Below are 23,597 nucleotides of genomic sequence, written 5' to 3' on the forward strand. Positions count from 1 at the left end.
CTCCACTTCTGACTTTTTGTGGTTAATTGCTGATAGGAGTCTCACAGACTTTCCTGCCTGAGCTGACTTTGAAGTGCAAGCCCCAGATCTCAGCCTCTTGGGCAGGTAGGGTAAAGGCATGAGGATAAGAATCTCAAAGTAGGGGCTGGGAAGATGGCTCAGTGGTAGAGCGCTTGCCTTGCATGCCTGAGGCCCTGGGTTCGATTCCTCAGCACCACATAAGCAAAAAGAAAAAAAGCCAGAAGTGGCACTGTGGCTCAGGTGGTAGAGTGCTAGCCTTGAGCTGAAGAGCTGAGGGATAGTGCCCAGGCCCAGAGTTCAGGCCCCACGACCAGACCCAAAAAAAAAAACAAAAACCAAAACAAAAAAAAAAAAAAAAAAAAAAAAGAAGAATCTCAAAGTTGCCTCATAAGCTAGAACTACAAGTATGAGCTACTGGAGCCCAGCCTATTGAACATCTTTTCATGCGCTTCATGGCCATTTGAGTATCTTCTTTGGAAGATATGATATTCATTTTTAATTAGGTATTTATCTTTCCACTGTTGGGTTATAGGAGTGCTTACACTTCTTTTTTCTTTTTTTCTGGTGGTGGTACTAGGGTTTGAACTTAGGGTGCTGTGCTTACTGGGCAGGTGTTCTACCACTTGTGCTTTAGTCATTTTTTGAGCAGGGTCTGGTACTTTTACTCACCTATGTAACTAGGATGATGGGGTCTGGAATGATATGGTCTCTGTAGTGTTGCCTTTCCCAGGATGTCTTGTAGTTAGAATCAGTGTGTAGCTTTTCATATTGGCTTCTTTCATTTGGGATCTGCTTGCCTCTCACCAACAGTGTTGATTACTGCGGCTAGACAGTCTTGAGAGGGGCAGTGCCAGTCCTCTGACTTGGTTCTTTTCTTCAGGGCTGTGGTGGTTACTCTGGGCCTTTTTTCCTGTCCATATAGCCTTTAGAGTCAGTTTGTCTATGTCCACAGAATATCTTCTGGCATTTTATTTGGGATTGCTTTGAAGTCATAGACAGGTTGGTAAGAATTGATACCTGACAATATTGAGACTTTTATGTAAGAACAAAATATATCCCCATTTTTATTTCATCAGAATTGTGTAGCTTTCTACACATGCATTCCATACATATTTCACAGGTTACTTAATAGTATGTTCAATGTCCCAAACACAACTTTAAAAAATGTTCATGTTGGGCTGGGAAGGTGGCTCAGTGGTAGAATGCTTGCCTGTCATGCATCAGGCCCAGGGTTCGATTCCTCAGCACCACATAAACAGAAAAATCCAGAAGTGGCGCTGTGGCTCAAGTGGTAGAGCGCTAGCCTTGAGCTGAAGAGCTGAGGGACAGTGCCCAGGTCCAGAGTTCAGGCCCCATGACTAGACCAAAAAAAAACAGTTCATGTTGGATTCTAATTTATGTGCAATCAGCAAATGTCATTTGTATAGTCTTTCATATTGGCTGAGATTTTTTTTATGGTAAATGTTTGGTTAATGGACATATGGCCTATATACTTGAAAATACATGTGAAATACATAAACCATTTATCTATCACATATGCACATATACATTGTCTATTTGCTTAATGTCAGATTTTGTACTGTATAAAGCTCTGTTCGTTGCTCAGTATTCAGAACACCTAGCTAATTTTTGCCTGCTCTGATCTAGCAATTAAACTTTATCCCTTTCCATTTCTCTGCAATTCAGTTAATTATAATTTAGAAAGTTGTCAGTGGAGTTTTCTCGCTGGTTTGCTTTGTTGCAGCTTCCTTATCTCTACTGCTGTCCACTTGTGTTCTACAGCCTTTGGCATACACGGTTATGGTATTCCTCCAGCGCCTTCCCACACCTTCACTTTGGGCATTCCAGCTGTGACTCTCATCAGGAGTGCTTGTCATCAGGATGTTGTCTCCCTACCCAAGCAGGTGGCTGTCTTTGCACTTCCTGGAGTGACAAAGTGATCACACCACGGTTTCCCCTTCAGGCTTGCTTCACATCCCTCTCCCACTGCATGGGCAGCACTGAGTGCTTCCTCTCTTCCTCCCCAAGTCCTGAATCCCACAGATTTTCTCTGTTCTTTCAGGGTTGGCCATTATACTTTTACTGCCTACAGTTAGCTGGGTATTTTCCCAAGAAAGTGTAAACTTACATAGCCTCTGTAGGCGCTAAGTTATGGCCGTGAGATATGCTACCTACTCACTGGGCTTAGTGTGGCTTTTCTCATGGCCACGGCAACGGGACGCAGCGGGACCCGACGGGACGCAGCGGGACCCGGGGCACCAAGCTAGCCGAGCGAGCACTCTCACCGGAGCTGCGCCATCACCCTTCCTCTACTTTGTTTTTGAGACAGGGTCTCACTGCCTGACTCTGCTCGGCCGGCCACAGCTGGCCTCCCCTCCCCTCCCCTCCCGAGCAGCCTGGGTGCCGGCATGCCCCCTCCACCACCACCCCGCCCTCCCCCCGCCCTCATCCCCCTCCCTCATCCCCCTCCACCACCACCCCGCCCTCCCCAGCCTCCCCCTCCCTCATCCCCCTCCCCTCCCCCCTCCCCCCGCCCTCATCCCCCTCCCTCATCCCCCTCCACCACCACCCCGCCCTCCCCCCTCCCCCCGCCCTCATCCCCCTCCCTCATCCCCCTCCCCCCCCAACCCGCGCCCGCCCGCCCGCGTGCCGTGCCGGGTGGCTCCTGGGGCCCGACGGGCCTCGGGCGGGTTCCGCTGCCCGGGCTCCTCCCGCTCGATCGCAGCCCACCCGCGGACGTCGGCGGGGTGAAGGCCGAGCCGGGCCTGCTGACGAGGGCCTCCGCGGCCCGCCCGGCCGGCCCTCCCGCCTGCGCCCTCCCTCGGGCCCCGCGGCCTCCGGGCACGCCTGTCCCCGGGCTCATCCCCGACCCCCGTGGGACGGCCCGTCACCCCGCCGCGCGCACCCGCGGACGGCCCGCACCCCGGCCTTCGGGACCAAGAGGGGAACGCGGCGCCCGCCGGCCACCACTCCCGGCCCCGGGCTAAGTCTGCCAGCCGGGGGACGGACGGACGCACCCTCGTTCCCACAGAGGTCAGGAGCTCCAGAGCACGCGGCTTCCGCGGGAGGAAGCTCGGGGTCCTGAAGGCCCGCGCGCGCGGGACCGGGGGAGCGGGTAGGCTAGCGCCGCGGCGAGTGGCCCGGCGGCGCGCTCCGCCCCCGCCTGGCCCCGCCCCCCGCCTGGCCCCGCCCCCGCCTGGCCCCGCCCCCGCCTGGCCCCGCCCCCGCCTGGCCCCGCCCCCGCCTGGCCCCGCCCCCGCCTGGCCCCGCCCCCGCCTGGCCCCGCCCCCGCCTGGCCCTGGCCCCGCCCCCGCCTGGCCCCGCCCCCGCCTGGCCCGCCCCCGCCTGGCCCCGCCCCGGAGGAGCTCCGGCTTGCTCACGCCAACCCGGTCGCGCCCTCTGGCCACGCCCACCTCCCCGGTGGCCCCGCCCCCCAGAGGTCCGCCCCCTCCCGACGGGGAGGGAGAGAGAGGAGAGAGAGAAAAAGAGAAAGAGGGAGGGAGACAGAGAGAAAAAGAAAGAAAAAGAGAGATAGAAAAAGAGAAAGAGAAAGAGAGAGGGAGAGAAAAAGAGAGAAAAAGAGAAAGAGAAAGAAAAAGAGAAAGAGAGAGAGGGAGAGAGATAGAAAAAGAGAGATAGAAAAAGAGAAAGAGAGGGAGAGAGAGAGGGAGAGAGAGAGGAGAGAGAAAAAGAGAGAGAAAAAAAGAGAGAAAAAGAGAGAGAGACAGAGAAAGAAAGAGAAAGAGAGAGGGAGACAGAGAGAAAAAGAAAGAGATAGAAAAAGAGAAAGAGAAAGAAAAAGAGAAAGAGAGAGGGAGAGAGATAGAAAAAGAGATAGAAAAAGAAAGAGAAAGAGAGAGAGAGGGAGAGAGAGAGGAGAGAGAAAAAGAGAGAGAGACAGAGAAAGAGAAAGAGAGAGAAAGAGAAAGAGAGAGAGAAAGAGAGAGGGAGACAGAGAGAAAGAGAAAGAAAAAGAGATAGAAAAAGAGAAAGAGAAAGAGAGAGGGAGAGAGAGGAGAGAGAAAAAGAGAGAGAAAAAAAGAAAGAGAGAGAAAAAGAGAGAAAGAGAAAGAGAGGGAGAGAGAGAGGAGAGAGAAAGAGAAAAGAGCGAGAGAAAAAGAAAGAGAAAAAGAGAAAGAGAGGGACAGAGAAAGAGAGAAAGAGAAAAAAAGAGATAGAAAAAGAAAAAGAGAAAGAAAAAGAGAAAGAGAAAGAGAGAGGGAGAGAGAGGAGAGAGAAAAAGAGAGAGAGAGAAAAAAGAAAGAGAGAGAGAGAAAAAGAGAGAAAGAGAAAGAGAGAGAAGGAGAGAGAGAAAAAAGAGAGAAAGAAAGAGCGAGAGAAAAAGAAAGAGAAAAAGAGAAAGAGAGGGACAGAGAAAGAGAAAGAAAAAGAGAGAAAGAGAAAGAGAGGGAGAGAGGAGAGAGAGAAAGAGAGAGAGAGAGAGGGAGACAGAGAGAGAGAAAGAGATAGAAAGAAAAAGAGAGAGAGAGAGAGAAAGAAAAAGAGAAAGAGAGAGGGAGAGAGATAGAAAAAGAGATAGAAAAAGAAAGAGAAAGAGAAAGAGAGGGAGAGAGAGAGGGAGAGAGAGAGGAGAGAGAAAAAGAGAGAGAGAGACAGAGAAAGAGAAAGAGAGAAAGAGAAAGAGAGAGAAAGAGAGAGGGAGACAGAGAGAAAGAGAAAGAAAAAGAGATAGAAAAGAGAAAGAGAAAGAGAGAGGGAGAGAGAGGAGAGAGAAAAAGAGAGAGAAAAAAAGAAAGAGAGAGAGAAAAAGAGAGAAAGAGAAAGAGAGGGAGAGAGAGAGGAGAGAGAAAAAGAGAGAAAGAGAGAAAGAGAGAGAGGGAGAGAGAGAGGGAGAGAGAGAGGAGAGAGAGAAAAAAAGAGAGAAAAAGAGAGAGAGACAGAGAAAGAAAGAAAGAGAGAAAGAGAAAGAGAGAGGGAGACAGAGAGAAAAAGAAAGAAAAAGAGAGATAGAAAAAGAGAAAGAAAAAGAAAAAGAGAAAGAGAGAGGGAGAGAGATAGAAAAAGAAAGAGAAAGAGAAAGAGAGGGAGAGAGAGAGGGAGAGAGAGAGGAGAGAGAAAAAGAGAGAGAGAAAGAGAAAGAGAGAGAGAGAAAAAGAGAGAAAGAGAAAGAGAAAGAGAGGGAGAGAGAGAGGAGAGAGAAAAAGAGAAAGAGCGAGAGAAAAAGAAAGAGAAAAAGAGAAAGAGAGGGACAGAGAAAGAGAGAAAGAGAAAAAAAGAGATAGAAAAAGAGAAAGAGAAAGAAAAAGAGAAAGAGAAAGAGAGAGGGAGAGAGAGGAGAGAGAAAAAGAGAGAAAAAAGAAAGAGAGAGAGAGAAAAAGAGAGAGAAAGAGAAAGAGAGAGAGAAAAAAAGAGAGAGAAAGAAAGAGCGAGAGAAAAAGAAAGAGAAAAAGAGAAAGAGAGGGAGAGAGAGGAGAGAGAGAAAGAGAGAGAGAGAAAGAGAGAGAGACAGAGAGGGAGACAGAGAGAGAGAGAGAGAGAGAGAGAGGGAGAGAGAGAGAGAGAGAGAGAGAGAGAGAGAGAGGGAGAGAGAGAGAGAGAGAGAGAGAGAGAGAGAGGGAGAGAGAGGAGAGAGAGAGAGAGAGGGAGACAGAGAGGGAGACAGAGAGAGAGAGAGAGAGAGAGGGAGAGAGAGAGAGAGAGAGAGAGAGAGAGAGAGAGAGAGAGAGAGAGAGAGAGAGAGAGAGAGAGAGAGAGAGAGCGGGAGCGGGAGTGCGAGCGCGCGACGCCTGCGCCCTGTGGCCTCGCCCGGGTCCACCCCCTGCAGGCCCCGCCCCGGCCCCGCCCCAGACTCCGCCCCCGCCCGGCCGCGGGGTGGGAGCCGAGCCTCACCCGCGCATGCTCCTAGCGCGGCGCCCCCGATTCGGCGCTCGGCTCTGCTCGGGCATTTCCGCCTCTTTGTTTTAAACTCCGGACGGCTTTTTTCTCCTCCTCTGGGGGGGACCCGGAGGGAGCGGCGCCCCCTCCCCTTCCCGGCGAGCCCCCGCGTGCGCCCGCTCGCCCGCCGCCCGAGACGCAGGTCAGTGAGCCCGCCCTGCCCGGCCTGGGCCCGCGCGCCCGCTCCTCAGGCCGCGGCCCGCGTCCGGGGAGGCTGCGAGCCGGGGCCCCGGCAGGCCCGGGAGGCGGGACCCCGGGCCCGGGAGAGCCGGACCTCGGGAGCCAGCGTCCCGCCCGCGCGGGGCCCGGGAGGACGGGAGCCGGCCCGCGCGGGACCCGGGCCGGGCGGGACCCCGGGGGGACGCGAGTCCCGAGCAGGCGGGACCTGGAACGGGCAGGGTCCGGGGGCGTCCGGGGGGCGCAGGAGCCCGCACCCGGACTTCCGAACAGGTTGGACCGAGTGCCACGTAGGACCCCGGGCTGGACAGGACCCGGGCAGAGCTGGACCCCAGGAGGGCAGCGACCCGGCCCAGCCGGACCTCCGACTCGGCAGGACCCACGGAGGGCTGGGACTCCAGGACGGGGCAGCCGGAAGAGTCCAGTCCCAAGAGTGGTCACCGCAAAGGTGCCAGACCCCAGGATGGGTCAGAGGAGGGTCGGGTCTGGGGGTCAGGGCTGGCACCTGGGAAAGGTCACCAGGGAGTGCCAGATCCCAGGGCCAGACCCCAGGATGGGTCAGAGGAGGATCAGGCCTGGGGGTCAGGGCTGGCACCTGGGAAAGGTCATCAAGGAGTGCCAGATCCCAGGGCCAGACAGACCTAGAGAAAGCCAGGACCACTGGGGTGTGAGGGGCTTCCAACCCAAGAAGAGGACTGAGACTCTTGGACTGTGCCAGGGGAGGGACAGGACCCCAGGACAAGCTGTGGAAAGGCCAGAGCTGTGAGACAGGCCTCCTGGAGAGGACTGAGACGCCAGGGCCAGCCCCACATTGGTCTGAATGAAGCCCTGACACCGTCCTGTAGTAATTTGGGGTCCAGAGACAGCCATGTCTGTCCCTGGGAAGCTAGGACCCTCATGCTGAGCTCTGAGGAAAGCCCAAGATGTTGATACGCTCTGGGACAACTAGGGCCCCATCACTTAAGATGAGAGCACTGGGCTGGACCATGAGTAAGGTCCTCTCCAGGAGGGAGGACCCTGGTAAGAACCAGAACTTCAAGATGGGTCCTCAGGGAGGCCTGAGACTCAAGATGAGGGTGAAAGGGTGCTGAGAATTCAGGTGGCCAGGTTGTGGCCTCCCCCTTCAACCACCTAGACCCTGCTGTAAAGGCTCTGCTCTGGCTTGTGGAATCCTAGTCACCTGAGCTTACCGCTTCAAAGCTACTTTCCCCCCAAGGCTCCCAAGCACCATGGTGTCAGGAGCTCCTGGCTGGCCCCTAGACCTTCAGCAAACTTCACATGGGCAGGTAAAAGATGAGACTGGGATGCATTCTGGCTGGAGACTCAAGGGTGCTCTCTGTCCAGGAATGTTCTGTGCTCTAGGTCCAAAAAACACATCTATCCCCCTGCAGAACTGCTGCTTTTTCCTCCTTTCAGCCCTGGTCAGTGGTTGGCACCCCCAAGGTGGTGTGGGTTCTTTCTGAATCTAGAGGTGTCCAGTGTTCAGGGGCCCAGGAGCAGGCAAGAGGGTGGGCTGGAGCTGGGAAGAGAGTAGGGATCTGTGGGTGAGGGTCTGCCGGCCCCCACTCCTATCTGGTAAAAGGGCAGGGGTGACAGAGGGTCTTGCAGAGAGATTTTTTGTTTCTCTGAAGCCTCCATATTGGTCTTACATCTAGAGTGAGATGTTTTTCTTTACTTTGGAAGTATAAGAGTGGGATGCAGTTTTACTGCTGCATAAGGTGGGAAGGAGGCAGTGATGTGTGTGTTCTTGACTAGGGCAGGCACCAACTGTGCCCAGTGACAACTTGTCAGATGTGTTCCAGGATCAGAAAACAAAAGGAGGATGGGTCTTGCCAAGCCTGTCCCCTAGCACAAGCCTGGGGTGGACCGAGTCCTGTTCACTGAAGAGTTAGTGAGGAGTAGGTACACCTGTGGAAGCTCTGAGTCAGGCTGCACACTTACAGAAACTGGCAGTATTCTGAGATGATTGGTTTCCAGACAGACACTTGAACTGTCAGGTTCCATGTATCAGGTTAAGCTGTAGCCTTACCTCTCAGTTCCTTGGGAGAAGACTGCCCCGAGATTACATAGCACTGAATGTCAATACCAACAGTCCAGCGTGGAAAGTTGTATTTGCCAAACGCAATCACACTTGCAACCTTTGTGTTTACTGCACTTCTGATTTGTTCTTTTGCTGTACCTTCTACTGTTTTTAAAGCTTAATGTACAAAATTTAGGGAAAGACTTGTGACACAGTATATGTATGTATTCATGTTTGAATAAGTCTTCATTTTCCTATTTTGGGGCTTTTAAACACGTGACAGTGCTGAGTGGTTGTATTATTTATATATTGCCATGCAACATTTGTCTCCAAACTCAGCCAACAGTCAGTTATTATCCTTCAGTTTTTGTGGGTCAAAACCAAGCTTAGCCCGGTAGGTCCTTGGTCACACCCCATAGACATGGCTGGCCCGGCCCTCCCCTGCCAGCCACTCCAGACCCTTACTTGCAGTGTCCTCTGTTAACCCAGCTTCTTTCCTAGAGCTTAGAGAGAAGCTGAGTTGAGGGGCTGTGACAACAAGACAGAAGGGAGCCAGGGCTTACAAACCTAACTTTGGAAGCCACCTACTATAGCCTTTGCCTAATTCTGCTTGTTAGAATAGACAGTAGACCCTGTGCAGACTTTAGGGCAGGGATCCAATGGGATGGCCATACCAGGAGGTGGGTGAGAGCCTGACTACTATTCAGCCTGACTCCAAGAAAATCCCCTTAAGAATTGTATGTAGAGTAGTATGTTGAAATGAGGCTTTTCTGATTGATTAATATTACTCTATAGTGCTGTAACAGTTGAGATCAGTGTGATTCACGGACCCTATACACAAGATTCCTAGGAATACTTTGGCAAACTTTTTGACTTCTTTGGATGAAGTGGGGCGGGAGTGGTGTGGTGTTGAACCCCTGAATAAAGGGATTGCATGGTTCTAAGAGTCTCACTGTTACTCCTGCCAGAGACTTGGTCTAGAAAGTAGAGACTGATCTTTGGGAGAATTTTTTTAGTCTTTTTAAGTGTATGGAGAAAGTCTTTTTCATATTATTTTGGACTTTGTGCACTTGCTTACTTGTGTCTCCAAAGTGGTGTATAAAATGTGAGATCCTGGAAAGTTTGGGGCATTTGTCCGGTGGGCGCACTATGCTCCAGTCAGGGGCCTGGCTTGTTTATGTGGAGGCCCAGGTTCAAGGTCATCTGGTATGCTGGGGTTATGTGGAGGCCATTCAAGGTCATCTGGTATGCTGGGGTTATGTGGAGGCCCAGGTTCAAGGTCATCTGGTATGCTGGGGTTATGGTATCAACCTCCCACTCTCCACAGGTCCCACTGCAGGGTCATGAGGCTCTTTGGGCCATTTGCCATTGCCTGGAATTGTTCGTTTGGGTTGTCCAATTTGGGTTATAAAGCAAGCTTCCTTTGTGTCTGTGTTTTTGTTCTTCAGTTTGGCAGAATTTGTTACTTGCTGCCTTATTTGCCTGATATTCAGAGTTGGATTTAAGGTTGAAGTTGTAATTTTCCCTAAGTTGCAATATGTTGATGTTTAGGAGCTTGTTGTCTGTCCATTATTATTACCCTGTAATACCCTATGCTGTTTAGGTTGGAAAATGGTTACACATACATTATGCTTCACAAATTGGGGCTGTTCTTCAGTTTGACAAGTTATCATCAAATTTAATCGGGTAACGTGGTAGATACCTATAGTCCCAGCTACTTAAGAGGCTGAGGCAGGAAGATGGCTTGAGCCCACAAGTTTGAGAACAGCCTCAGCTTGAGACCTTGCCTCAAAAAAAAAAAAAAAAGAATAAATACAAATGTGAAGCCTTAGCCAGGTGATGGTGTCTCATGCCTGTAATCCGAGCTACTCAGGAGGCTGAGATCTGAAGACTGTGGTTCAAAGCCAGCCCAGGCAGGAAAGTCCGTGAAACTCTTATCTCTAATAAACCACTCAGAAAAGCTGGAAGTGGTGCTGTGGCTCAAGTGGTAGAGCTCAGGAACAGCACCCAGGCACAGAGCTCCCATTGGTAGGAGCAATGCTTCCTAGAAAGCACTATCCTCTTCAGCCTACTGTTAAGATGTTTGCTTTTGTTTGGGGGGACGGGGGAGAGGGTGGTACTGGGGTTTGGACTCAGAGTTGCTAGACAGGCAGTCTTACCGCTGAGCCATGCCTCTAACACTCTTTGCTGGTTAATTTTGATAGGGTCTCACTTCCTAACCTGTACACAGTATACCTAACAAGGCTTCCCAAGTAGCTAGGCTAAGAGGTGCCAGCTCTTAGTTTACAAGGGGGTCTCAGGAGCTTTTCTGCCCCAGCTGACCTTAGACTATGATCTGTTATTTAAGCGAATCTTGACAGTAGAGGCTAATTAGATTCTTTTGTAAACTCACTGTTTGCCACACTTGACTATATTCGCAGCAAACTCCACACTCAAGTGGGACTTCTGGGGCTCAAGCCATCTTCCTGGGTCATAGCTGGGTCTTGTCCACAGTTCCATGTCCTTGTTCCTAAGTAGAGTCTAGGAGTCTGTCATAGGTGGTCAACAAACCATAATTAAAGTCAGATCTGGACTGGTGCCTTTAGTAGCTCTATTCTGAGGGTGTGGTATGGATCACTTTGGTCTCTAAAGACACCAGGACAAACCTGTTTGCCTCACAGGAATGGGGGCTGGGCCACACACACTAGGAGGTAGCAGAGAAGGCCGAGTTTTTCTTCTTCTTTATTTTAGGAACTTCATTTTACGTGTTTTTTACTTCCCAAGTATTTACTAAGAAAAATGGAGAAGCCCTGCAAGAATTATACAGCGAGTACCTACTGTGGTCTGAGTATTTGAATCTCCCCACAATCTCTGACCACAAGGGGATGGTATGAGTAGTAGGCCTTTGGTAGGCTCTGCCTTTGTGGGTGAGACTAGTGCCTTATGGAGGAGAGCATTCTGGGCTGGGAAGGTGCTCCGTGTTAGAGCGCTTGCCTGGCATGCACGAGGCCCTGGGTTCGGTTTCTTAAAAAGCTGGAAGTGGTGCTGTGGCTCAAGCGGTAGCCTTGAGCTGAAGAGCTGAGGGACAGCGCCCAGGCCGAGTTCAGGCCCCACAACCGACAAAACAAAACAAAAACAAAACAAAAAAGGCTTCTGGCCCTACCTACTATGGAAGGACTCAGTGAGAAGTGGCTCTCAGCCAGGGTCTATCAATGAAGGTCAGTCTGTGAATAGAGGCAAGTCCTTGTGACCTATCTCCAGCATTGTCAAACTGCTGTGGTTTGTAAGCCTCCCAGTTCAGGCTATTTGTTTGTTTGTGCTGCTATTGGGGCTTGAACTTCGGGCTTCTCCCTCTTGCTTGTTTTTCTTTTTCTTTTTCTTTTTTTTTTGCTCACGGCTGGCACCCTACCACTTAAGACATACCTCTACTTTAAGTTCAAGATCTTTTGTGAGCAGCTCAACAGAGCATGGCAGACCCTATGCTCACACTTGGAGCACAGTTTTCTACTGGGCAGTTTTCTTCTTCTTTTCCTCGAAATACAGGTTTACTATCCTGGCGTCATTGGAGAGCAGCTGCCGGCAGTGCAGTGTCTCCTGGAGGACATTAGGAATATTTGTCCCAGTAAAGCAGACTCCAGTCCTGCGTACCCTGTGGACAGAAGTGCCACTGTCCACACATGACTCATGAACCACTTGTAGTCTTCCCTCAGTTGACTGGAGGATCCATAGTGTTTTTCCTGAACCAGATTTATGGGGTTGGTGTCTGTCTCTCCTGACACACTCTAGGAGGTCTGGTGTGGAGTTAGTGTCCATCCTTTCCGACACACTAAAGGAGATTTGGTGTAGAGTTGGTGTCTGTTTGCTCAAGGAAAGAACTCAGCACAGTCAGCCAGAGGGGAGGATCACAGCACAAGATCACATGCCCAGAGCAGGCTTTATTCCCCAGCACAGGTTGTAGGATAGGTAGGAGGGTGTCCATCCACAAGGCCCAAGGTTTTCACTGGTAGCTGGCTCCATAGACTCTGCTGTCTGTACTGAATGCCAGATCCTAGCAGCTTCCAGTTTCAGCATACATTGCAAGGCATGTTGTCAAAGGTGTCTGGGCATGGAGATGGGGTTCTGGTACCACAGTGTTCTTCAGAGAAAGCGCCAATCTGTGTAGTGAACTTCTGCTGGCCAGGGCTGGAGACAACCTCCCAAGGACAGCCCCTCCCTCAGGACTGTCCCGGCTGCGGGCCTTGGGTGGGATGCTGAAACATGCCCACAGATGCCCAGCGGGAGCTGTGCTGGCTGGCCTGAGCGGGGCTGGATCCCCTGGGAAGTGGCCAGGTCCGTGTGACTTCTGAGCGGGGCTGGATCCCCTGGGAAGTGGCCAGGTGGAAAGACTGATGGGGCATGGGTGTTGTCAGACTGTCTCCTGGCACTGTATCTGAGCGTCCATGGCAGCCAGCACCCAGGCCTGCTCCTCACCAGCACTCAGCAGCTGGGCCTTCATCTTGCTGGCATGTAACTTTGTCTCATGAGATCTTCAACTTGCACTTCTCATCTTACTAATGAGGTTGAATAGTTTATACTTGTTTGGAGTTTCTGGTTTGTGAAATTCTTTTTATCACCAGAGTAGGGATTAGTAAACTGACTCAGAAGACAGTGAAATCCTATAGCATCAAAATGACTCAACTCTAGCCAGGAGCCAGTGGCTTAGGCCTATAATTCAAACTACTCCGGAGGCTGAGATCTGAGGATTACGGTCTGAAGCCCAGGCAGGAAAATCTGTAAGACTCTATCTCCAATAATCTACTCAGAAAAACCTGGAAGAGGAGCTATGGCTCAAGTGATAGAGCATTACCCTTGAGCACAGAGAGGCTCAGGGGCAGAGCCCAGGCCATGAGTTCAAGCCCCAGGACTGGCCAAAAAAAAAAAAAATGCCCCCCAGACAAAAAAAACTACTCTGTGCAATTGTGCATGAGTGTGGATGGCTTGGGACGCTAGGGCAGTAGTACCAGACTGGCCTGAAGACCAGAGTTTGCTAAGCTCCAGTCCCTGTACACCCACCCTAAACTGAAAGGCTTGTCCCGGGAGCTTCACTTCCCCAAGAGAGGGAGGGAGGGAGGGAGGGAGGGAGGGAGGGAGGGGCTGCTCCCGAGCTGCCCTTCACTGCGGCCCACAGGTGAGAGGGCATCGTGAATTATACTGCTAGCCTAGGGGAGATCTGACCTGCAAGTGTGGCTTTTGCTGTGTGCGTGTCTTTCACACAAGGTAGAGTTGATTAACTGTGAGCCTAGAACTGTCAGCACTCGTAGCTATGTGTGTGTACACACACACACACACACACACACTTGTGTGCAAATGCACATACATACCGGTCCTGGGGCTTGAACTCAGGCCTTGGGTTCTGTCCCTGAGCTTCTTTTGCTCAAGGCTAGTACTCTACCACTTGAGTCACAGCTCCACTTGTGGCTTCTTTTGGTAGTTTAGTGGAGATAAGAGTCTTGCAGACTTAACTGTGCAGATTGGCTTAAGCCAAGATCCTCAGATCTCAGCCTCCAGAGTAGCTAGGATGACAGGTGTAAGCCTCGGGCTCTAGCTACTTCCCGGTTTTTGAGAGGTTAATTGGAGATAAGAGTCTGACTGAGACTTTTCTGCCTGGGAGGATGGGGGGAGGAAAAGAGGGGTGAGGAGGGGGCTGGCTTTGAACCTTAATCCTCAACTCTCAGCCTCCTGAGTAGCTTGGATTATAGGCGTAAGGCCACGGGCTCCCAGCTCCCAGCTCCCGGCTTTACTGGTCATTTTTGAGGTGGAGACTCATGGAATTTCCCCCTTCAGTACAGGAGTTTGAACTGAGGACCTTGCACTTGCTTGGCTTTCTTGCTTAGCTGGTGCTCTACTACTTGAGCTACACCACCAGCCATGATTTTGCTGGTTAATTTGAAGATGGAATCTTCTTGATTTGGGTTTGAATCACCACCCACTGGATCTCAGTCTCCTGAGTAGCTAGGGTTTTAGGGATGAGCCACTGGTGCCTGGCAAGTTAACTTTTTTTTTCTCCTTTTTTTGGTGCCAGTCCTGGGGCTGGAACTCAGGGCCTGGCTGCTGTCCCTGTGCTTTTGTGCTCATGGCTAGCCACAACTACCACTTGTGCCACAGCTCCGCTTCCTGCTTTTTCGTGGTTATTTGGAGATAGAATCTCACAGACTTTCCTGCCCAGGCTGGGTTTGAACAGTAGTCCTCAAGTCTCAGCTTCCTCAGTAGCCAGGATCACGGACATGAGCCACCAGTACCTGCCTCTTTTAACAATTTTTACAAATTGGAGCTGGGCACTGGTGGCTCACGTCTGTAATCCTAGCCACTCAGGAGGCTGAGATCTGAGGATCGCAATTCAAAGCCACCCCAGGCAGTTAAAGTCCTTGAGACTCTTATCTCTAGTTAACCACCAGAAAACTGGAAGTGGAACTGTGGCTCAAAGTGGTAGAGTGCTAGCCTCTTATCTCCAGTTAACCACCAGAAAACTGGAAGTGGAGCTGTGGCTCAAAGTGGTAGAGTGCTAGCCGTGAGTGAAAAGAGTTTAGAGATAGTGCCCAGGCTGAGGTCAAGCCCCAGGACCAACAACAGCAAAATCTAGACAGGGTAATGGATTTTATCCAATGATTTTTATGTATCTGTTGGGAAGATCCTCTCATGATTTTTCTCTTTTTACTCTTAATCCTAAATAGTGTGTTTATACTGTGCCCACCCTGTTCTAGGGATAACCCTAACTAATGAAGACTGATTGTCCCTTCTGGGTATTGCTGCCTGTGGGCTGACACATAAGGTTAGAAGTGGCTCACGGTTTCCTTCCAGCTCACACCTTGCCAGAGTTTGGTGTGTGTTGCTGGGGATTAGAACCAAGTCCTCCTGGGTGCAAGGTGAGTGTACATTTCCATGCTGAAAGTACTGTCTTTTTACTCATGGAGAACACCGTTTGCTCTAAGACATCCTAGAAGCACCTGAAAACTACCGTGTCTGTAGTGTTCTTTGAGGGATTTGACTGCTTACTCTGTTTCTATAACAGGTACAGAATGTTTGGGGGTTTGGGCACTTGCCTCAATTCTGGTACATTATTTTTCTAGGAATTTGTTAGTTTCACATAAATATTAGTTTCGTTGACATGAGTTGTTCAGTGTTCTTTTATTGCTCAGGTGTCTTCTTTCCCTCAGGACGTCCACTGGTTGTTTATTGCCTGCCTGCTCCCCTTGGTTCTCAGTAGTGTTTGTCACCTCATACGTACTAGATAAGTGACCTGCTCACTGTGTTGATTGTTTATTGTCTCCCATGACATGGATGTGTGTGGTACTTCAGTCAGAAAGTTGCACTGTGCATCACGGGAACTACTGGCCACACTTGCCTAAAATGAAGTACAATTAAAACTTTGGTTTTCTAAGAGCCACCCTTTTGTTTTCAGACAAGTCATCTTTTCAGTGTCAGCAGCCTCAAGGGGTCAGTGGCCTGCAGGCTGATCAGGGGACAGTTCATGGAGACAGGTCTGGTCATGAGTCTGTCTCCCCATCTGAACACCTCAGGGTTAGTTAATAAGGACTGGAGCTGTGGCTCAGTGGTGGAGCACCTACCTAGCAGCAGGAGGCCCAGTATGGAGGGAAACAGTGAATAAACGTGTTGTCATGGAAAAGCCTCAAGAGCAATAATGGTATGAGTTTGATAAGAAAAGGAGCATCACTTCATTACATCTTAGCACCTGTTGTTTCAGGTTCTGTCCAAGTGCGGTCCTTAAACCACATGCAGCATGTCTTCCTGAAGCCCTTCTCTAGTCGTGCCTGTTCTTAGGTGGACAGAGCCCTGGACAGGTGCTCAGAGCAGCGGGGTGGAGTCGGGGTAGTCAGCCCAGGCAGGTCAGGGTGCCGGACCACACGTGGCTTCCTTACCACCCTTCGCTTGAGCAGGGGCTCCAGGTCCCTGGGGCTGCTCTCGTCCACCCTCTCCTGCTGCCAGTGCCACACTCGCCGTTGCTTTCTGCCAGACTCCAGCACGGGCACGGGAGCCACACGCATGGTCCTCAGTGCATATTCACTGGGTGTGTGGCAGATCTGTGCCCAGAAGGGAGGGCTCCGTACCATGTGAGGACACAGGAGTTGCAGACATGTGAAGTGATGAGACAGTTGGTTGCTCCTAGGCCCTCCAGGTGGTCCCTGAGATCCCTCCCTCCCTCCCTCCCTCCCTCCCTCTCTCCCTCCCTCCTTCCCTCCCTCCCTCCCTCCCATCTCTTCTCTGAGCTGGGCGTAGTGCCTCTGGCTTCATCTCCGTGTTTTAGAGCTTTCTTCACCATCATTATTAATCTTCTCTTTGAATAAGCAAGTAAACAAGCAGATACACTTAACCCAGCAAGGCAGGGGATGGAGTCGTTGCGTGCCTGGCCTGTGCCCTGTACCCCTATGATGACGACACCATTTCTGCTTCTCCACAGGCTTCACGATGTAGCCGGGACTCTAGGCTGTCATTCGCAGGTAAGTTGAGGCTGATCTTCCTCTTCACTGCCTGTGAATTGGTGAGCTTTACCTAGAATCCCTTGGCAAGTGCAGTATGACATGAAGAAGTCAGGTCCTTCTATGTCCTTTCCTTGGTGCTGTCATCGGCAGCTGGCTTCGGCTTGCTTTCATTGGCTGGTGTTTGTTTCTCTCGGGCCGTGGTCCTGCCATCAGCTGTGTAGACGCGGCTGAGATTCAGAGGGCTCAGTGGTGGGTTGTGTGCAGGGTTGTCAGTGATATGCCTGAGTAACAGTACCATTTCTGACCTAGAAAATGGAAAAAGAGCCAGGGCCAGAAGGAAGGTGCAGAAGTGAGCCTGAGTGCAGAGTGAGGAGGGATCGCCGCGTCCTTGTGGGGGCCTGAGCCCTCCATGCCACGGCCTGAGGGACACGCAGACGGCCGGCGTTGGTGAGGCCCAGGGCTCCGTCAGTAAGGTCTGGCTATCCACGGAGGGAGGCCTGGGGTTCCGTCTGTGGGGCCAGCCCTCCAGAGAGCGTGGATCTGGGGTCCGTTCAAAGTGCTGGGGTACTGGTGGCTCACGCCTGTAATCCTAGCTACTTGGAAGGCTCAGATCTGGGATCGTGATTTGAAACCCAGTCTGAGCAGACCAGACAAATCCAAGATTCTCTATCTCCAGTTAACCAGCAAAACTTGGAAGTAGTGGTGTAGCTCAAGGGGTAGAGCATCAGCTTTGAGCAAAAGAAGCCAAGCAAGAGCACAAGGCCCTGAGTTCAGGTCCCAGTGCCAACACAAAATAATAATAATAGTAATAATAATAATAATAATGACAACGATGATGATGACGATGATGGTCTTTAAAGTGAGAACAGAGGAGGAGGTAGGTACGACAGTGGTGGCTGGCCGTCAGATGACTGGGGAAGGTATGTGGTCTGGAGGTGGTAAGGAACGGGTTCCATGGCCGTGCCCTGCCCTGGGCATCATGTCTGAAGGGTAGACGGTCATGCTGCATGAGGGCAGTCAGGGTCTGGAGCTCAGCAGGTTCTGAGCGGTGATGACTTACTGTGGAAGTGCAACCAGTAAGTCTCCTGTGCTGCTGAGTGGACAGTCTAACCATGCTTATACAGAGAGCATGAGGGGTGAGCATGCACAGCCATTTAAACTGTGGGCTTGGGGCCTGGACCTCAACGCCCATGCTCAGAGGCCTCATGGCAGGTCTGGATGACCCTGGCTAAGGAGGGGCCTGAGCCCTGTAGAAACTCAGCAGTCAGACTCCTGTAGAGGCCAGGGAGTTCTGTCTTCCTGGTGGACTGGAACGAGGCCGATGGGCCTCTCCTCAGGGCTTACCTTCTACCTGCTGCTGTGGCCTGGGACAGCCTCCTATCTGATGAGCTGGGTTGGGCAGCAGAGGAGGACACAGGCAGTTGGACAGGTAGGCTCTGAAGGGAATGATGACGTCCAAGATGGGCCGAGTGGGTCTGGAGGCCCTGAGCTCCTGTGCGTCAAGCAGCCAGTGAGCACCAGCAGCTGACCCTGCTGTGGACTCAGCAGGGATCTTGGGGTCTCTATGCATGTGCCATGCAGCTGCCCCAGCATGTCTGGCTGTGCTCTGCCTCTACCCGCCCTTTCCCCCTCTGCTATCCCAGAGCAGAATCCCTGGGGATTCCATTGCAAACCAGGGCCCCAGTCCTGGATTCAGACCTTCCCCGCCAACTCTCCTCTGCTCTGTTTTATAACCCCTCCCTACGTGCTATGCCACCCCTTCCCCCCCCCCCACCCCCGCCTCCAGTGGGAGGGGAAGAGGCCAGGGCCATGCAGAGCCAGTAGGAAGGTAGGAAGGTCTTGTCATACTCCACTGTCTGCAGCTTCCTGTCCCAGTCCTCCATGAGACCATTCATTGTTCAACATACCCTCCAAACGAGGAAATGAACTAAATACAGGCAGCTCATCTGCGGCCATGAGATGTCTGGAGGAAGTTCAGAGCCATGGGTGAAACACAGAGCAGTCGAGATGTTGACTAGTTTATCTGTGTGTTTCTCTTGTAGAAGCCAAAGATGTTGACCAGGAAGATTAAGCTCTGGGACATAAATGCCCACATCACCTGCCGCCTGTGCAGCGGCTACCTCATCGATGCAACCACGGTGACTGAGTGTCTGCACACATGTGAGTACAACCCCGACCCCTACCTACTGTGGGTCACCCTAGACAGGCATGGAGGGAAGCTGCTGCAGTGTGCTCTGTAGGACTTTGGCTGTGTTTTGTCAAAAGCTTTGGGCTCCGGTGTGAACCACAGATCAGAAACATTAGCCTCAGAGTTTAGCTGTTGTGGGTGATTTCTCTGAGTGAGAGTTCATTCTGGAAAGCTGCACTTATAGAAGCTGTGCTGTGAGTGTAAAGGGTTAAGTATTGACTTCCAGCAGGGAGAGACACCAGTTTTAAACTCCCTGATGAGATTCTGACATTTTTACAGGGATCTGGGATCTGTTCCTATTACTTGGCTCCCTATTGGGCTATCATGGGTGGTACACATTTGTAACCACCAAGGAGGAGTTAGTTAAGGTGAAGACTCATAACACAAATACTTTCCATCTTATACTTTTCTCTTAAAAAAAGATTTCCCAGGTTGTTGTTGTTGTTGTTGTTGTTGTTGGATGTGGGGCTTGATCTAGGCCTGGGTGCCGTCCCTCAGCTCTTCAGCTCAAGGCTAGCGCTCTACCACTTGAGCCACAGTGCCACTTCCTGTTTTCTAGTGATTAATTGGAGATTAAAAGTTTCTTGGACTTTCCTGCCTGAACTGGTTTTGAACCACAATCCTCCTCAGCCTCCTGAGTAGCTAGGATTATAGGCATGAGTCACTGGTGCCTGGCATTCCCAGTTTTGGGTTTTTGGGTTTTTTTAGTCTTGGGGTTAGAACTCTGGGCCTAGGTGCTGTCCTTCCGCTCAAGGCTAGCGCTCTACCACTTGAGCCACAACAGCACTTCCGATTTTCTGAGTGGTTTATTGGAGATTAAGAGTCTCAAGGACTTTCCTACCTGGGCTGGCTTTGAACCGCAATCCTCAGATCTCAGCCTCCTAATTACAGGTGTGAGCCACCGGTACCCGGCCCAGCTTTTTTTTTTTTTGGTCCCGTTGTGGGGCCTGAACTCTGGGCCTGGGCACTGTCCCTCAGCTCTTCAGCTCAAGGCTAGCGCTCTACCACTTTGAGCCACAGTGCCACTTCCGGCTTTTTTCTTTTTGCTTATGTGGTGCTGAGGAATCGAACCCAGGGCCTCAGGCATGCAAGGCAAGCGCTCTACCACTGAGCCAACTTCCCAGCCCCCCAGCTTTTTTTTTAAATAGGGGGTTAATTCATGAGTACAGTAAATTTTGATCAGTGCCACCCCTCCCATGGTTCTCCCCCATTTCTCCCAATACCACAGTCCCCTCAAATTACTTAGTTTTCATTTTCTTATGTGTACATTGAATATTATGACTATATTCACCCACCTTTTCTCTTTTACTAGGGTATGGGGGTGTTTTTGGTTGTTGTCTTTTGTTTGTTTTATTTTTAGTGCCAGTATGGGACCTGAACTCAGGACACTCTACCATTTGAGCCATGCCTCTAGTTCCAGCTTTTTGCTAGAGGTTCAGTCTCTTGAGTTTATTGCCCAGGCTGGCTCTGAAATAGGATCCTCAGATCTCAACCTCCTGGGTAGCTAAGATTGCAGGTGTGAGCTACTGACACTTGGCACGATTTGCCAGATTTAATAAAATTTTTGTTGTTGATGATGGTGGTCCTGGTGCTTGAACTCTGGGCCTGGGCGCTGTCCCTCAGCTCTTCAGCTCAAGGCAAGTGCTCTACCACTTGAGCCACAGCGCCACTTCTGGTTTTCTAGTGGTTTATTGGAGATAAGAGTCTCACAGACTTTCTTTCCTGCCCAGGCTATCTTTGAATTGCAATCCTCAGATCTCAGCCTCCTGAGTAGCTAGGATGACAGGTATGAGCCACCAGTCTCTGGCTTTAATAGACTTTTTATGTTGAAGTTACTATATTGTTAGAAACTGGCAGCCAAATTTTGTCAGGCAGTTTTTACTGAATTGTATCTAGTTTTGTTATACAAGGCCAACTGAACAGAAATTCTCAATATTAGCTGTGTCGATGGCCTTTGGTAGCCGCACGCTGCTGTTTGCTCTCCGCTCAGCCTGCGCGTGGGGGGTGGGCTGGCCGCCGCACAGTCGACATTCCTTTCTGCAGTGCTTCCCAAGGCAGGCGCTTTCTTTCAGGAGCCAGACACTGTGTGGAGGAGGCTGCTGGTGAGTGTCCCTTCGGCTAGGCGTGGGTGTTGAGACCACTCAGTGCCGGGTCCGCGCTCACCTGCTGCCCTTTGCAGTCTGCAGGAGCTGCCTGGTGAAGTACCTCGAGGAGAACAATACGTGTCCCACGTGCAGGATTGTGATTCACCAGAGCCACCCGCTGCAGTACATCGGGTGAGTGCCGCGCGCGCCCCAGCGCTCACCCACCTTGGTGCCCGGGCGGCTGCTCTGCTCCAGGCTGCCCGGGCGCCAGGCAAGGTGGCCAGGGCCAGGACAGTAGGCATTGCTTGGTCAGCAACTGTGCGGCAGCACCACACAAGTGGAACTTTGCAAGTTTCCTAAGTGGGAAATGGAAGGTGTCCCAGATGTGCCTTTCTGCAGAAATAACCCATCCTGTACTGGCGTTCGGGCAGAAGAGGTGCTCGGACCAAAGAGCAGAATTTAGATCTGTGGGATCTCTCTGAAAGAAAATCCCCCCCCCCCCCCCCACCCGCCTACAAGAGGAAAGTAGAAATAATCTGAAACCAGGTTAAAGGAAGAGGCATTCACTTGTTTTCTGTGTAAGCATTGAACAGCATAGCATGTTGGAGGCATACAGCAGCTTAGCTTTCCTAGGAACAGCAGCCCAGATTCACAGGTTCAGGCCACAGAGGGCCCTCCGTCCCACCAGCATTTCACTGTGGAACCAGTGTGAGTTTTCTGTGACTGTGGGCCCTTCAATGGATTGCCCATGCATGGCATCCCTGAGAAACTCCCATGGTCCATGTACCCAGTAGGACATCTGGAGACATCCATTGGCTCTCTACCCTGAGCTCTTTTCTGTGTACAGGTGCAGGGTAGATGGGAGGCATTTGGATTAAGGATTCTGCCCATTTTCCTGTGGCTCCTCTCTGCATTCTGACCAGCAGTGCCAGGCATTTAATTTTTCCAATACGGTGGCTCTGGGTAAGCTTTACTCTGTGCCTCTGGTTTTCTCAGAGCTCCCAGGTCTACATGTTGACTGGCCATTGGCACTACTCTGTGGGTACCACCTGTCCTGGATGCTTTGAAAGTCTTGTCCCATCGCTGACTGTGGGCAAACCACACAGTCTGCTCTCCATCTGTGGTGGTGTTTTGCAGAGCTGGAATGAACTCTTGACAGAGGGATGGCAGAGGCTATGTGTGAGCCAGGGACAGGAGCCTGCAGAGGCTGGCACCCTCAACAGGGTCCTGAGCTTCAGGGCCTCACGCTGGGAGCCACACCTTTTATCAGAGAGAATGAAGAATAGGTGTGGGCCAGGCGGAGGTAAGGGCTAGGAATTGAGTATATGTGTGGGTGCATTTATTGGGTTAGCAGGGGCTGGTTTGCCTCTGGCTTTGGACGCTTTGCTACATAAAGATACAGAGGCTGCGAGTTGAGTGGAGGCATTTGCCTTCTGTGGGCCCTGGACCTCTGGGACTCTTGGTCACGTCCAGGCTTTGCCTAGAATCACCTAGCTAGCAGCTTCACTCCTGCTCTCCTTCTACTGGATGCTGCACTCCCAGGGTGAGGCAGACAGCTGTGGTCCTGGGACACTTGGCTTTGGCTTACTTTTGGGACTTAAGATGGAGCAATGTGAAGCAGGGCCAGGGATGATGATATGGGTGATGGTGTGAAACGTACCCTGGTCAGGGGCTGGTTTGGGACCATCGGGGTCTGGTAGACAGCATGTAGGAGAGAGTATAGAGTGTGCAGGAGAAACTCTGAAGCTACCATCCTGGATTGTGAGTGCATTCACTTGGCACCATTTCAAAGGACTGCCCTGCACTGTGCTGTCGGACCTGCTTAGCGCCTCTCCTGGGGAAGCCCCTCCAGCCCCACTTCCCAACCCCTGGCCCCGTCAGGTGGGCAAGGCCTACCTCATTGCTCAGAGCCCCAGGGTGGAGCTCTGGCTGCCAGTCTGTGAGTTCTAGTGGAAGCTAGGCAGGTACAGTAAGACCCATGAACTCCATTTGCATACTACTCTGCTTGTGTGTCCTAGTCCAAGCGTGAAATATAATTCCTCATGTGGTGAGAAGAATTCGTGTGACCCTGTGTGGTTCCACACCATGGCTGAGCTCACAAATGAGAGTTTCCAAGCCATAAGGAGTTTGTAGATGCAGCAAGTAACAGGCTTGTAGCAACTGGGTTGCCAGGATTGTAGCAGACCCTGGCTGCTGTGCTAGGCCCTGGAGGGCTAGATGTTTGTGACTTTGTGATGTGTAGTCATTCATCAATTTGGGGGCATATAAGGGCTTTCTTGTTACAGAATGGCGCTTGAAAGTTAACATTGGCTTGAAAATTAAGACATTCTTTAATTTTACCCAAGAAAAGAAAATAGTTACTTTAATGTAATTGTAAAAGCTCATGTATAAGAATAACAAACCTGCCAGGCCCTGGTGGCTCACACCTGTAATCCTCACTACTCAGGAGGCAGAATCCGAGGATTTCAGTTAAAAGCCAGCCCACGGGCTGGCAAGTTGGCTTGTTGGTAGAGCGCTTTCCTTGCATGAATGAGGCCCTGGATTCAATTCCTCAACACCACACAAGCAGAAAAAGCTGGAAGTGGCACTGTGGATCAAGTGGTAGAGTGCTAGCCTTGAGCTAAAGAGCTGAGGGATAGCGCCCAGGCCCAGAGTTCAGGCCCCACAACCAACAACAAAAGCCAGCCCAGGTAGGAAAGTTCTCAAGACTCTTATCTCCAATTAACCACCAAAAAGCTAGAAATGGAGGTATGACT

The 23,597-nt window shown here is 51.3% G+C and overlaps 1 protein-coding gene across 4 annotated transcripts in view; it reads left to right on the top strand.

Annotated features, from left to right (window-relative positions):
• The first annotated feature begins 6,018 nt into the window (after positions 1-6,018).
• Pcgf3 (polycomb group ring finger 3) overlaps positions 6,019-23,597 on the top strand; it is a 30,310-nt gene continuing 12,731 nt past the window's right edge. Inside the window, exons 1-5 of one of the 4 annotated variants that reach the window (XM_070021629.1) lie at positions 6,037-6,058; positions 16,548-16,587; positions 16,879-17,042; positions 18,612-18,729; positions 20,937-21,033. In XM_070021629.1, coding sequence (XP_069877730.1) covers positions 18,621-18,729; positions 20,937-21,033 — 206 coding nt within the window. In that variant the 5' untranslated portion in view covers positions 6,037-6,058; positions 16,548-16,587; positions 16,879-17,042; positions 18,612-18,620. Of the gene's footprint in view, positions 6,059-16,547; positions 16,588-16,878; positions 17,043-18,611; positions 18,730-20,936; positions 21,034-23,597 lie in introns of those variants that run through there. The other 3 variants (XM_070021627.1, XM_070021628.1, XM_070021630.1) reach the window with 3 other exon arrangements.

This window comes from Dipodomys merriami, unplaced genomic scaffold (assembly GCF_024711535.1).
Source record: "Dipodomys merriami isolate MVZ:Mamm:240054 unplaced genomic scaffold, mDipMer1.0.p SCAF_143, whole genome shotgun sequence".
NCBI classification, from domain to species: Eukaryota; Metazoa; Chordata; class Mammalia; order Rodentia; family Heteromyidae; genus Dipodomys; species Dipodomys merriami.